This window comes from Plecotus auritus (assembly GCF_963455305.1).
Source record: "Plecotus auritus genome assembly, chromosome: 7".
In the NCBI taxonomy this organism is placed as follows: domain Eukaryota; kingdom Metazoa; phylum Chordata; class Mammalia; order Chiroptera; family Vespertilionidae; genus Plecotus; species Plecotus auritus.
In genome coordinates this window covers 17431390-17445529 of record NC_137774.1, presented here as the reverse complement: position 1 = coordinate 17445529, position 14140 = coordinate 17431390, and the positions used below count along the sequence as shown (strand labels likewise).

Here is a 14140-nt window from a genome sequence, read left to right as displayed (position 1 = left end):
TCCTAGGGGCTCTCCCAGCCCCCCTTCCCCCCTCCCGCCCCCGCCCCCCCCCCCCCCCCAGGAGTTTCCTGGCATCCTTGGGCTCACCAAGGTGATATTCCCAGCACCAGGATCTGGCTTGACGTCCTCAAGCTTAAAAAACAAACACGCCAGCATTTTAATATCTAAGAGAAATTACTCTCCAAGCCTATATGGAGACATGCGGTCAACCACTTCCTTTGTTCCTGTTATGAGATAAGGAAGTGTTGGGGATAGGATGCAGGCATTGTGAACACTTCCATGCGGGATGGTTGAAAGTTTCTAAGAGAGGGTAGCTCCTAAAAGCTTTCATCATGGGGACAAAAGCACTTTTTCCTCTTTTTTTTTACTTTTTTTTTTTTTAATTTTTTAAAATTGTTTGAAGTATTACAAATAGTAGTACATATGTCTCCTTTTTTTTTCCCCATTGACCTCCCCCCGGCCTCCCCGACCCCCCAGTACATGCCTTTACCTGCCCCCCCTCGTCAGGGCATGTGCAGGAGACAGCCAATCCACGTGTTTCTCTCACATCCATGTTTCTCTCTGTCTTTCCCTCTCTCTTCCACTCTCTAAAAATCAATGGAAAAATATCCTCGGGTGAGGATTAAAAAGAAATTCTTTTTTTTACATAGCAGTATTTACTTATTATTTATTAAACATTCTATGATGGAAGTTGTCAAACATACAGGAGTTGAGAAACGCAAAAGGGTCTTGTATCCAACTTTTTCCTCTTTTTAACATATTGTGTCTGTATGACAGGATGGATGTTAACTAAACTTACTGTAGTGATCGTTTTACAGCATGTGAAAGCCGAGTCATGATGCTGGACCCCTTCACCTTACACAGTGTGCCCTGTGTCAACTATATGTCAATAAAACTAAAGAAAATACAGAACAGGAAAAAACAAGGATTAAACATTTTTTTAAAACAGATTTTTATTGATTTCAGAGAGGAAAGGAGAGGGAGAGATGGAAACATCAATGATGAGAGAGACTCATTGATCAGCTGCCTCCTACATGCCCCCTACTGGGGATTGAGCCCACAACTTGGGCATGTGCCCAGACTGGGAATCGAACTGTGACCTCCTTGTTCATAGGTTAATGCTCAACCACTGAGCCACACCGGCTGAGCAAAAAAGGATTTACTTCACATTTTTTTGTTGAGCTAAAACTGTGAGGTCTCCCCAGATCTGCCCTAAGAAAGAAGTGTTGCCCTAGTTCAGTGGTCGGCAAACCGCGGCTTGCGAGCCACATGCGGCTCTTTGGCCCCTTGAGTGTGGCTCTTCCACAAAATACCACGTGCGGGCGCACACATACAGTGCGATTGAAACTTCGTGGCCCATGCGCAGAAGTCGGTTTTCGGCCTGGGCGAGTCTATTTTGAAGAAGTGGCGTTAGAAGAAGTGGGGGTGTCGGTCGCATGTGGCTCACGAGCCGCGGTTTGCCAACCACTGCCCTAGCTGGTTTGGCTCAGTGGGTAGAGCATCGGCCTGCGGACTGAAGGGTCCTGGGTTGGATTCCGGTTAAGGGCATGTACCACGGTTGCAGGCTCGATCTGATCCCCAGCCCTGGTCGGGGCTCATGTGAGAGGCAACCAATCGATTTGTCTCTCTCACATCGATGTTTCTCTCTTTGTCTCTCCCCTTCCCTTCCACTCTCTCTGACATGTTAGGGCCCAGGGGCAACGTTAGGGGCCCCGCGGATATTGATTACACGTAGACATTCATCGCCTCAGTCACTGTTTGTCCTGGCAACCAGGGCAAGTAGATTCTCCGCTCCACTTGGGCTCCCACGAGGGTGAGGCCACACACTTAAGCGGGAGCTCAGGGTAAGGATCATGCCAGGGCAGGGAGTGCCCGGCACTTGGCTCCCCTCTGGCGCTGTCTCTCACCTTGAGGACCCAGTGGACTGCTCACTTCTCAGCTCCCCTTCTCCCTGTCCTATTGTAGCACGTTCTTCTTTTCTTTTCTTTTTTTTTTTTAAATATATTTTTATTGATTTCAGATAGGAAGGGCAAGGGAGAGAGAGAAATATCAATGATGAGAGAGAATCATTCATCGGCTGCCTCCTACTCACCCCCTACTGGGGGTCGAGCCTGCAACCCATGCATGTGCCCTTGATCAGATTCGAATCCGGGACCCTTCAGTCCACAGGCTAACGCTCTACCCACTGAGCCACACCGGCTAGGGCCACGTTCTCCTTCTCTGCAGAGCTGCAGCTGGCGTCGTGGATGCAGGCAGGACCTGCTGCTGGGGCTCAAACCCTCCAGCCCCCCACCTCGGTACACCTGCCTTCCCCCGACTTCCTCTAACACTTGCCATTTCGCATTTCTCCGGTGGCTTCTTTGCTGCCCCTGGCAGGTGCCAGCCCTTCCTGCTTGCTGCTGCACAGCTTCCTTCCTTGTCTTCTACAGATCCTTCTAGAAAGAGCGCCTTCTCAGTGAGGTTGTCCCTGACCTCCCTTGTTCACTTTGCACCTGCCCACCCCCCACCCTCCTGGTCCTCTTCCCGCTTCGCTTGTTCTGCCTGCCCCACGTGTTTACTCACTTTCGGGCCCCACCTCCATCCCCCAGCAGGAGAGTAACGGGAGGGCAGCAGGCTTCCTGTGTCATTCACTGCTGTGTGCACAGCGCCCCGCTGACACCTGTCACTCAGCCACACTGGCTGGGTGGAAGGCAGTGCCTGGGGGAGTCATTTCAGCTACCCTGGGGCAGCCGGTGCCTCAGGCCCCCTCCTGGCAGCCCCCACGTGACTCCTAGTGCAGCAGGCGCCCTGTGCAGGTTCTGATCTGCGGGCAAAGCAACAGTGCCCTGCCCCAGAGACCACACTCCCCGCGGCCTTTGTCTTTTTTGGCCTCAGCTCATCGGAAGCTTTGTCTCTGGAAAACCAGCAGAGTTTGGAGAGATCGCCTCACCTTCTGGTTATTTCAGCTGCTTTCAAGGCTCTCTCACGGGCTGCTTGGCCACGGCGAGGCCCCAGGGAGCTGGTCAGGTGATGGACTCCTGCTCTGGTATTGGCACCACCTAGCGCAGAGCACATCTTCGGGTGGCTCCACCCCGTTCACTTCTCGCTCTTCTGGACAACAGCCCACCTGTGGGTCACGCCACTTCTGTGTGTCTTTGTCTATAAACAGGCTGGGACCGGAAGGGAGGCCAGACCTTAGCAGACCCAGCAGTCCTGCTTTAAAGCAGGGGTCATGGAAAAGAACAGGAGTCATTGCGAAGCTGATGGCAACTCAAGTTCACTGGCCTGCCGCCCGAGGAGCAGGGAGACGGGGCAGGGTGCACACTGATGCTCAGCAAGGAGCCAGCCCAGCCCGTTCTGCTCCCACAGCGCAGCTGGAGCCAAGAGGCCTTCCTCGTGGAGTTTGTTGAGTCAGGTGGTCAGACGGCTTCCAGCCAGTGGAAAGAGGGGTGAAAGCTTTCTTCCTTAGCCCACATCTTGTTTGCGTCCACGTTCTCTTCTGAGAAGGGGAGGGTGGTATATAAGAAAAAGTTGAATCCAGCCAGTGAGGCTCAATGGCTGAGCATCAACCCATGAACCAGGATGTGACTGGATTCAATTCCTGGTCAGGGCACATGCCCGGTAAGGGGTGTGCAGGAGGCAGCCGATCAGTGATTCTCCTCATTGATGTTTCTCTTCCTCTCCCCTCCTCTCTCTGAAATCAATAAAAACATATTAAAAAGGGGAAAAAAGAAAAAATTGGGAAAGTAACCCCAGATAAGGCACTGAGCTTGGTCTCAGCTTGGATCTTTGAAAAATAACCCTGCCAGCTTTACCGAGATACAATCGACAAATAAAAATTGTATATATTTATGGTGTCCAACATGATGTTTTGATTGTGAAATGATTACCACAGTGAAGCTGATGAACACATCCATCCCTTCACGTATTACCATTTATTTATTTGTTTGTTTGTTTTTGTGGTGAACACTTTTAAGATCTACTGTCTTAGCAAATTTCAAGTTTGCAATCCAGTATTATTAACTGTAGTCCAGGAGTTATTCATCCTGCATAACTGAATGTTTGTAATCTTTGACCAACTCTCCCCACTTCCCCAACCCCCGCCCCCAGCCCCTGGCAAGCAGCATTCTACTCTCTGCTTCTGCGAGTTCAATTTTTTTAGAGTCCACACGCAGGTGCAACCATGCAGTGTTTGTCTTTCTGTGCCAGGCCTATTTCACGTGGCATGATGTTTTCTAAGTTCATCCAGGTTGTTGTGAATGACAGGCTTTCCTTCTTATGGAAGGCTGAATACCACTCCATGGTTTATATACATTCTCTGTACAGCATATTTCCCTCCTTTATTCACCCATCGATGGACACGGAGGTTGTGTTCATATCGTGGCTGTGGTGAAAAACGCTGCAGTCAACACGGGGTGCAGCTCTCTTCAAGAGACTGATTTCCTTTCCTTTGGATGAGTGCCCAGATGTGGGATTCCTGGATCCCACGGTCATTCGCTTTTTAATGTTTTGAGGAACCTCCATACTGTTTCCCAAAATGTCAGATTGGATCTCCCCTCCCCCCCCCCCCCCCCCGACTGGGGTCTTAAAGTCCGTGGCTTAGAGTCCAGTCTTAGAATGTCCTGGTTGCCTTTTCATTGTAGTTTAGAGAAATACAGGGGGCAGGATTAACTGTCTCCGTGGAAGCGTGGGCATGCAGGATACCGACGCAATGGAGCACTGGCTACATTAGCTTATTTCCATTCTGTGAAAATGTTAAGTATTTAGCAAGTCTCTGGAAATCCTCAAAGGAATGTCTTATCGTGGAACAATTAAGCAAAACCCATCTATGTTTCCACCTTCATTTTAGCTTCTTTCTTAAGCGAATATTTTTTTTTTAAGTCGTTCCGTGTTGCGTCCTTCTGGAATGGATTATCGACCAGGAATGAGGCCACGCCAGCGTTCTAAGCTAAGTAGCTTTAGGCAGGAAAGCCTCCTGTGATGGTTGCTCGTGGTCAGAAGCCAGTGGAATGGAGGCTGGGAGTCCACCAGCGGGTCCACGAGTGTTTGCTGGGCACCCTCCTGGTGCCAGGGCTCGCTCTTCTAGAAAGGGAGACGTCCTTGGGGGCCCAAGATCAACAAATACCAGTGGAATCTAATTGACTTTGAAATAATAAGTCTCCTTTTGGAAAACAGAAACATTTGCATTTCTGAACAATGGAGTCATTGACCTCCAGAAGGCATGACTGTTTCCTTGGGCTTCCTTTGGATGGTTGAGTATGGGTCCGCCCATCCCTCTGAGTTCACCTAGGTCTTCCAGCACTGACACATCTCCAGCCCCATCCACTCGCGTTGGCCACTGGGTCGGCTTTGCCCGCTGTGCACGCCTTCCCAAGGCAGGGATCGCATCGTGCCATATTCCAATCTGGCTCTCCTCTCATCTTCTCCAGAGGTTGGTGTCCAACTGAGCTTTTTATTTGGTCCAGAAGTCAAGTCTTTCTCTCCTGACTAGTTTCGTAAAGTTCCGGCTTTTAAGTGAACTCGGGGTGATATGGTTTTGTTTTATGGTTCCCATTTGCAACCTGTGTGGAACGCATAACCTTCAACTCCTGTCTTTCGAACCTGAACGTGACTGATTGCGTTTGTGTTTGTTCACGGAAGCCAACTCCTCCCCAGTTGGGTTAGTTTTCTTCTGGGACCTGCATCAGGACGTTCTTCTGGGCATCTTGCTGATGAAGGTGTGACTTGGCCCAGCAGAAGCTTGATAGAAGTACAGAACCCAGGCCACAGCCTGACCTCCTGAACCTGCATTATTTAATTTATTTTTTAAAATATTTTTTATTGATTTTAAGAGAGGAAGGGAGAGGGACAGAGAGATAGAAACATCAATGATGAGAGAGCATCATTGATTGGCTGCCTCCTGCACACCCCTCACCGGGGACCAAGCCTGCAACCTGGGCATGTGCCCTAACCGGGAATTAAACCATTGACCTCCTGGTTCATAGATGATATTCAACCACTGAGCCACACTGGCTGGGCTAACCCTGCATTTTGAACTCCCCAGGTAATTTGTATGTACATCGAAGTATGAGAGCACAGGTTGAGTATATGTCTTTAGATTTTCTTATTAAAAATAACATTGTCAAGATATAAACTGACACAGTTTCATTAAGAAATAAAAATTTTTTCTACCATTTTATTATGAAACAATTTAAAAAGATACAGCAAAATTAAAAGTCTACAATGAGCTCCCATAGCATCTCCCCTTAGATTCTACCATGAACTTATTTCTTTACATTTCCTTTTTCTCCCAATTAATTTCTGTCAAGATTTTAAAAAATAAGTTTTTATTGATTTTAGAGACAGAGCAAGGGGAAGGGAGAGAAAGACGGAAACATCTAACAACTGCCTCCTGCACGCCCCCTTTTGGGGATCGAGCCCGCAGCCCTGGCATGTGCCCTGACCAGGAATCAAACCAGCAACCTCTTGGTGCACAGGGTGACGCTCAACCAACTGAGCCATCTTGGCCGGGCATCTGTCACGAATTTTGTATGGAATTGTTTGTTTGCAGCACAACTGTTAGAAAAGGTCAGATCTGGGTCGTCAGGTCGCACCCTTTCTTCTAGATTCCTCGGTGGGTTTGATAACGTCACAGTCACTGTGGGGATTTCTTATGAATCAGAGAAGCCTGGTGGGTGGCAGTGGGGGAGCCCTGGGATCATGCAGAGTGGCGTGCTGGTCCTGGCCCCATCCAAACACTGGGCCTCGGCATTCCCATGGATACAGTGAGTGGGTTGAGAGAGGTCATCTCTGATGTTGCTCCCACCCCTGTGATTATAGGCTCTTGTAAATATTATCATCATCACTGTTTCTCAGGTGGAGAAGCAGATGAGCCAGTGAAATATTGGGATACTAAGGAAAACATGTGTCGGCATGGGGAAGCGATTGTCTCCTAGGCTCCTGAGTAAAACACAGCTGTGCTGGCACTTTTCAGTCTGTTTTCTTGTCGATTTTTGTTCTTTCAGGAAACCTCACAGACACATGAAGCCCTCAGCCACCTGGAGCTCAGAAACTCACTGGGGACCGACGGCGGCTTCTGGAACATCCAGGTGTTCTGCAAATGTGAGATTGTGCCCTGCACTCAGCAGCTGGAATCCCGACCAGATGCGAGACTTGTGCTTTGGCTCTGACATCTCTGGGCACAGAGGGGTCACTTTCTAATCGGCCAAAGGGCCGTTGTTGACACTGACGTCCAATAACTGCATGCCGCCAGTCATCTTAGGGGAAAGCCACATTTGGGGGGTGCAACTTTCCTGACTCTCTTGAGTTAGGATTCTAGATGAGGGCCTCATTTCTGCAGCTCCCACCCTCCACATAGGCACCACCACCACCACCATCACCACCAGAACGCTGGACCTCAGCATTCCCATCTTTACAGTGAGGGTGTTGCAATATCTTCTTGCAGAACACCAACCTCTGGAGACTCCCTGCGTTGAGAGTGAGCAGAAGGGGACTCTCTGAGACGCCTCTCGTGGTGGCCCGCCATCCTTCCATAGAACCCGAACCCTCCCCTTCCCACCATGGCCTGGCTTTTTCTAAAGGTTTTATTGGTGGGGGTGAGTTTCTTGGGATGTCTTTATCCTCTTGTGGATTTTTGCTTCAGTGGGGAAACAAGAGCCCAGAAACCAAATTTCGTGATCATTTTGGCAGATGACATGGGGTGGGGTGACCTGGGAGCAAACTGGGCAGAAACAAAGGACACTGCCAACCTTGATCAGATGGCCGCCGAAGGAATGAGGTGAGTTGAGGATCCTAAGTCCTAATCTATATATAAAAGTCTAAGCGACCAAACGACCGGTCAACCAGTTGCTATGACGTGCACTGACCACCAGGGGACAGATGCTCAACGCACAGGATCGGGCTCCCTCCTGTCTGAATCAGACCTGTGGGGATCGGGCTCCCTCCTGTCTGGATCTGGCCTGCGGGAATCGGGCTGAAACTGGCTATCGGACATCCCCCGAGGGGTCCCAGATTGCCATAGGGCACATGCCAGGCCGAGGGACCCCACCGGTGCATGAATCTGTGCACTGGGCCTCTAGTATATATATAAAATATATATGTATATATATTTTAAATTTATTTCAGAGAGGGAGAGAGAGATAGAAGCATCAATGATGAGAGAGAATCATATAGGCTGTCTCCTGCATGCCCCCCACTGGGAATCGAGCCTGCAACCTGGGCATGTGCCCTTGACCAGGATTCGAACCATGACTTCCTAGCCCATAGGTCAACGCTCAACCACTGAGCCACGCTGGCAGGCAGTCCACTTCTTTTTGGATGTGTTACTTGCCTCTTTTGGGGGAGGGGACAGCATAAAGCATTTAAAGAACAATGGGTCCATGTTGATTTAGTTATGTGATTGATTAATGTGGTATGAAGCCAGTACAGCCTCACGGAGAAATCCATCCATGCTTCCATCCATCTGATCACATTCAGAATCGGTGTGTGTTAGGAAATCGGAATACCAAGGTGAACAAGATAAAAACCCTTGCCCTCAAGGTACTTATTATCTGGACATGGAGACAGGTTCAGTGGAAAGTAAGGATTAGGATCTAGTACATGAATCTGGAGTTCCTGGGGAGGGGTTGGAACCCAGCCTGGGGGTTTGAGGGAGAAGGTGACCTTTGAAAAACAGAATTGGGGAGGCAGAGAAGGTAAGAGGACTGACTCGTGAGGTGACTACTTAGGCACACTTACCCCAGAGGGTCTGCGTCTGAACAGATAGAAGTGTTCCTAAGTTTTTTGTTCAAATGCCTAGCCCCTCCCCACATAGCTAGAATACAAGTATCAGCTTTCAACCCTTTGGGCCGGCTCAGATCCCGTCTGCCCTGGGTTGCTCCTCCATCCTGCTCAGTGGGGCCGCTCCAGCTCGCTGTGTGGGACAACGTGGGGGCATCTCCACAGAGCTTCAGCCACTTGCACCTGCGGCCAGGAGCTGCCCCCTGAGCTGTGGACCCTTGGGGTCCCACCTGTGCTCTCACCTTTCTAGTCCATCCTCCTCATCTCAGCCAAGGTGACCTCTCTAGAAACACTCCTCTGCTTCCATTCCTTCAGAGTGACCCTGTGTCCCTAAGGATAAAATCCAAGCTCCGCCCAGCAGCTTCCGAGGCCAGCGCGTGCTCCACACTGGTCTGCACGGCCCCTCTGGCTTGCAGCTGTCCTCGCCTATGAGATTACTAATAGTTCCCCCTGGTACACTTCCCACTCCCTCTGTTGAATTAGTTTCTACTCTCTGGGTTCCAATTCCACGCCAATTCCACGCGCAGTCCTCAGGAAAGCCTGCTTGGATGCCTCAGGTGAGCTCTGCCATTGCTCCTGCAGCTCTCCATGGCGATCGTCTAATCACCTGAACACCTGCGTTGGGTTGAACAGCGTCCGCCCCACATTCATGTCCACCCGGAACCTCAGAACATGACCTTCTATGACAACAGGGTCTTTGCAAATGTATGTGAGGATGTTGAGGATGTCCTACAGGATTGAGGATGGGTCCTAAATCCAATGACTAGTGTCTCTATAAGAAGAGAGGACACAGAGAGACGCACAGAGGTGGAGATGTAGAGATGGCAGAGATGCCCCTACAAGCCAAGAACACCAAGGGTTGCTGGCCACCACAGGGAGCTGGGAGCGAGGCTTGCATCAGATTCTCCCTCTGAACTTCCAGAAGGAACCAATCTGGTAGACATCTGAATTTCAGACTTCTCACCTCCTGAGCTGGGAGAGACTAAATTTGTCATTTTAAGCCATCTAGTTTGTGGCCATTTGTTACGGCAGCCACAGGAAACTCATACGCCTCGATCCTAGCTCTGGGCGTCAGGAAGAGAAATGCCTTATCTGTTCTTCCCCTTTATATTCTTAGCCCGTAGCACAGTGCTCGTCACATAGTAGGCAATTCATAAATCTTTAGCAGGCCGGTCATAAATCTTTGCTCATCAATAAATGGGCTTTAGGTATTCATAATGCCTTGAAATGTCACCCCAATAGAAATCCACATAGGGATTTCTTTCGGGGGAAGGAGTTAAACCATACCATTTACCAGATCGTCGAAGGAAAATGGTTTGCAAAAGCTTGGGAACTTGTGCTTTTGGTGGTGAGTGGGTTAGTGGGGAAACTGATATGTGGGCGGGGGGGGGGCGGGGACGGGGCTGGACATTTTTAGGGGCCGTCCCCACCTGCACACTCTCCTCCTGAGAAAAAGGGGCCTCAGGGACCAGAGGCAACAGAGTGTGGTGAGCTCTGCGAGTTCTTTCTCCCATGAATGGAAATACTTTCTCCATCTGAGCCTTGTGACGGGCCAGGCAGACAGCCCTCTGGCCCGAGGTCTTGGGCTTCTCACTTGGGGCTCTGTTGACAGGAAGGCGGGCTTCCTGTGTGGCCGAGGATTAATCTATCCCTGGCTGCTCCCCCTGCTGCTCATGCCAGTGGGGAACCAGGGTTCCCAGACCAGAACTCTGATTGCCAAACAGGGTGACTTGAGAACATATCTTTTCTATTGTCTCTCTTTAAAGATTAGCATATTAGTTTCCTAGAACAGGCTCAACAAATCACCACAAACTGGATGGCTTAAAGCAACACCGTTGTATCCTCTCGCACTTCCAGAGCCCAGAAGTCCTACGCCGAGGTGCCAGCAGGGCTGATCCTTCTGGAAGCTCTCAGGCGGGATCAGTCCCAGGCCTCGCTTCTAGTTTCTGGTGGGTGCGGGTGGCCCTTGGCCTTCCTGGTGTGTGGACGCAGCACTCCATTCTCAGCCTCGGTTGTTACGTGGCGTTCTCCCTGTCCACAGCTGAGCTGAGCAGTGCTGGCGAACATTTGAAAGTTCAAAAAAGATAGGATAGCCCTAGCTGGTTTGGCTCAGTGGCTAGAGCATCGGACTGTAGATCGAAAGGTCCTGGGTTTGATTCTGGTCAAGGGCATGTAGCTCGGTTGCAGGCTCCTCCCCAGCCCGGGCCCTGATCGGGGCTCATGCAGGAAGCAACCGATCGATGTGTTTCTCTCTATCTCCCCCTCTCACATCGATGTTTCTCTCTATCTCCCCCTCTCTCACACCCTCCCTAAAAATCAATGGAAAAATATCCTCAGATGAGGATTAACAAAAACAAACAAACAAAAAGGGCATAATAACCAGAATAAAATAAAAAATGTCAGAATTTAAGTGAAAACTCCGGTGACTTAGTAATTAACTACAACTTAAGTGTTTCAAGCAGGTAGAAAACTGGCAGGACAAGGTAGGTTCGAGGAATGAAGTGCTCAGGCTTTAAGGAAACGGACAAAGGCTTTCTTTGGCCTCTCTTCCAGCTCTCCAAGCGCCTGAGAAATGTGAAAACCATCCAGATCCTCAGGAGAACCCAGTGAATGGTCGTGATGGTTCAACACTAGTTCAGTTCTAGTGGGCAGCGCATCCAGGGAGGGCCATTGCTGGTTCACTTGATCTGGAAAAGCAACTTATTTCGTGAACATTCTCAGGTTCAGAAGTAACCTGCATAAGTCTCCTGGCTGGGTGACTGCAGTCAGGCAATGTGGCCTTAGGATGTACAGACTAGGATTTGAGCACCTGAGCAGTCTTGACCCACAGGTGTCTTAGGGGAGAGAAGAAGGATGCCCAGTGACACACAGAAGTGGTCCCAGCCAGCAGAGCCCAGACCCTGCCCACTCACTTAAATTGTCCGCTGGGCTGGCTCAGGCGTGAGGTGGACTGTGCTTTGTCAATACATTTCATAGGTGGATAGACTTGCACTAGAGTAACTCTGCGCTGGAATTCTCCCCCTTCCTGCTTCACCTCTTCTCCGCCAACAATTTAATTCTCCTTAAGGTCGGTGCTGTTGCTGAGACTTCTAGGCGGTGGCTGAGCTAGAAATCCCAGGGCAGTGTTCGCCCCTGGGAGGTCAGAGGCTGTCAGGGGCTTAGACTGTTTCTAAAAAGGGCCCCAGCAAGGAGTGAGCTGAGCTGTCAGTTCAGTCAAACACCCGATTGGATTTCTGTTCTCAGCATTGGCTTTCGCAACTATTCCTCCATCCTGTTACCTCTCAGGACTGCCTCAGCCCGCTGCCGCCCCTGGGGTTCGCAGTAACCTAAAGGCAGAGGAGAACCAGGCTGGCGCCCAGAGCTGCAGGGGAGTGTAATGAGGTCTGGCGGACGCCGTGAGAGCTAGAACTTTCGGAAGGAGACCTACATTAGCAAGAAGAAGGCCCTTCCCCAACCATGGAATTCCCATCCAGCTCTGCCCCCTCCACCCCCATGGTAATTCAGATTCAGGGCTGAGGACCTTCATCAGGGAGACATCCTCTTGTCCTGTGACCTTCGTCGTGAACTCTGAGATGATGGTTGCTTCGGGAGGTCCCGGCCCATCTTTTCCTTGTAGGCTCTCAGCATCATGGGACAGGCAGTTGTACGTCGTTGCCATTGGGTAAGAAGGTCAAGGAGACATAGAAATCACGTCCTGCCCCCCTGGGGCAAGGGGAAGCCTATAGAAGTGGTACTGCGGGCCTGAACCTCGTGTCTGTCTCAGTAGATGGGGACGTACAGGCACACGATGATCTGGATGGCAGCTAATCTTAGAGAAAAGGAACTGAAATAGTAACCTGCGAGGCCTTGGCGCCCGCTTGCTTCACAACTGCAAGTTCAAAATAGCTGCCTGGTGGCTCTCATTCGTTCCGCTTCTAAGCCTCCCCACGACGTTCATTCAGCGATGAGCAGGTCACGAGACAAGGCCGGGAGACCCCAGCCGGCTCTGCCCTTCAAGGGCTTGCAGTCCTCTGGCCAAAAGAAGACAAGAAAACCAGCATTTGGCATGCAGAAGGTGATGGGCTGTCAGTGCAGGAATGGACATGTGACCCACCCTTCATAACCCGAGTTTACATCCTACAGGACGGAATTAGCACGTCATTTGCAGCTTGGTCACAGTCAAGAATGTCCATGCTGCCCGGCCAGCGTGGCTCAGTGGTTAAGTGTCGACCTATGAACCTGGAGGTCACAGTTCGATTCCTGGTCAAGGGCACATGCGTGGGTTTTGGGCTCGATCCCAGTAGGGGGCGTGTAGGAGGCAGCCGATCAATGATTCTCTCTCATCATAGATGTTTCTCTCTCTCTCTCCCTCTCCCTTCCTCTCTGAAATCAATAATAATAATAATAATAATAATAATAATAATAATAATAATAAAAGAATGTCCACGCTGGGCTTCTCACCTTCTGGGTGATAAGAGCTAAATTCCTCAGAGCTACATCATATTGGAGATAGTGCTATGGGATTGTAAGGAAAGAAAGGCCATTTCTCCTCAGGGAAGCCACGACGTACTCAATAATGCTCACCAGTTAGGAGGCTGGGAAGTCCAAAGTCAGGTTGCTAGCATGGTCAGGTTGTGCAGTGAATGCCGAGACCTTAAAGATGAGTAGGCATCAGTCAGATGAGGGAGAGGAAAGAGTGTTGTAGGCAGAGGGAAAAGCATGAACAAAGACCCACAACTGAAAGGTGCCCCTTCCTGGAGGCTCCCCCAGACACTGTCCTAGGTGCTGGGAATGTATGAGTGACCCGAACAATGGGAAGCCCTCGCTCGCCTGGCGCTGGCTGGCATCGTGGTGGTTGAGTATGGCTGGCACAGGGAGCGTGAGGCTGATCTATTGGGCAGGTGGGTGGAGAAGGGCATCGTGTGCATGCTCAAGTGTTTGACCTTGATCCTAAGTCAGTGGGCAGCCCCGAGCACTGAGGACACAGACCTGCATTTGAGGTGGATTGTTCCAGCTTTCTAGGTGTGGTCCCCTCTAGTGGAGGGCAGGGGGCACATTGCAGGTGCCTCCAGGGTGGCTTGGCTCAAGTTCGTGGCAATGGGGGGAAGTGTTGGTCTAGGAGGCACTGAGAGGCCTGTGTGTGCATCTTGCTTTCATGTACCTTGTGTGTGTCCTTCCTTGAGTGTGAATGTGCACATATCCACAAGGAGAGTGCGAAGAAGAAAGGGAAAAAATGCCAAGGATCATACCAAGTTCAGCTGTCAGGAATCTTTTTTTGAAAAGATCAAGAGTATGGCCGAAACCGGTTTGGCTCAGTGGATATAGCGTCGGCCTGCGGACTGAAAGGTCCCAGGTTCGATTCCGGTCAAGGGCACGTACCTTGGTTGCGGGCACATCCCCAGTA

At 50.4% G+C, this 14140-nt stretch overlaps 1 protein-coding gene across 2 annotated transcripts in view; it reads left to right on the top strand.

The window, feature by feature from the left end:
- Positions 1 to 14140, top strand: part of ARSG (arylsulfatase G) — a 94490-nt gene that overhangs the window by 33448 nt on the left and 46902 nt on the right. For both annotated transcript variants that reach the window (XM_080682290.1, XM_080682291.1), the window contains exon 2: positions 6984 to 7756. In XM_080682290.1, the coding sequence (XP_080538416.1) occupies positions 7539 to 7756 (218 nt within the window). In that variant the 5' untranslated portion in view covers positions 6984 to 7538. The remainder of the gene's footprint in view (positions 1 to 6983; positions 7757 to 14140) is intronic.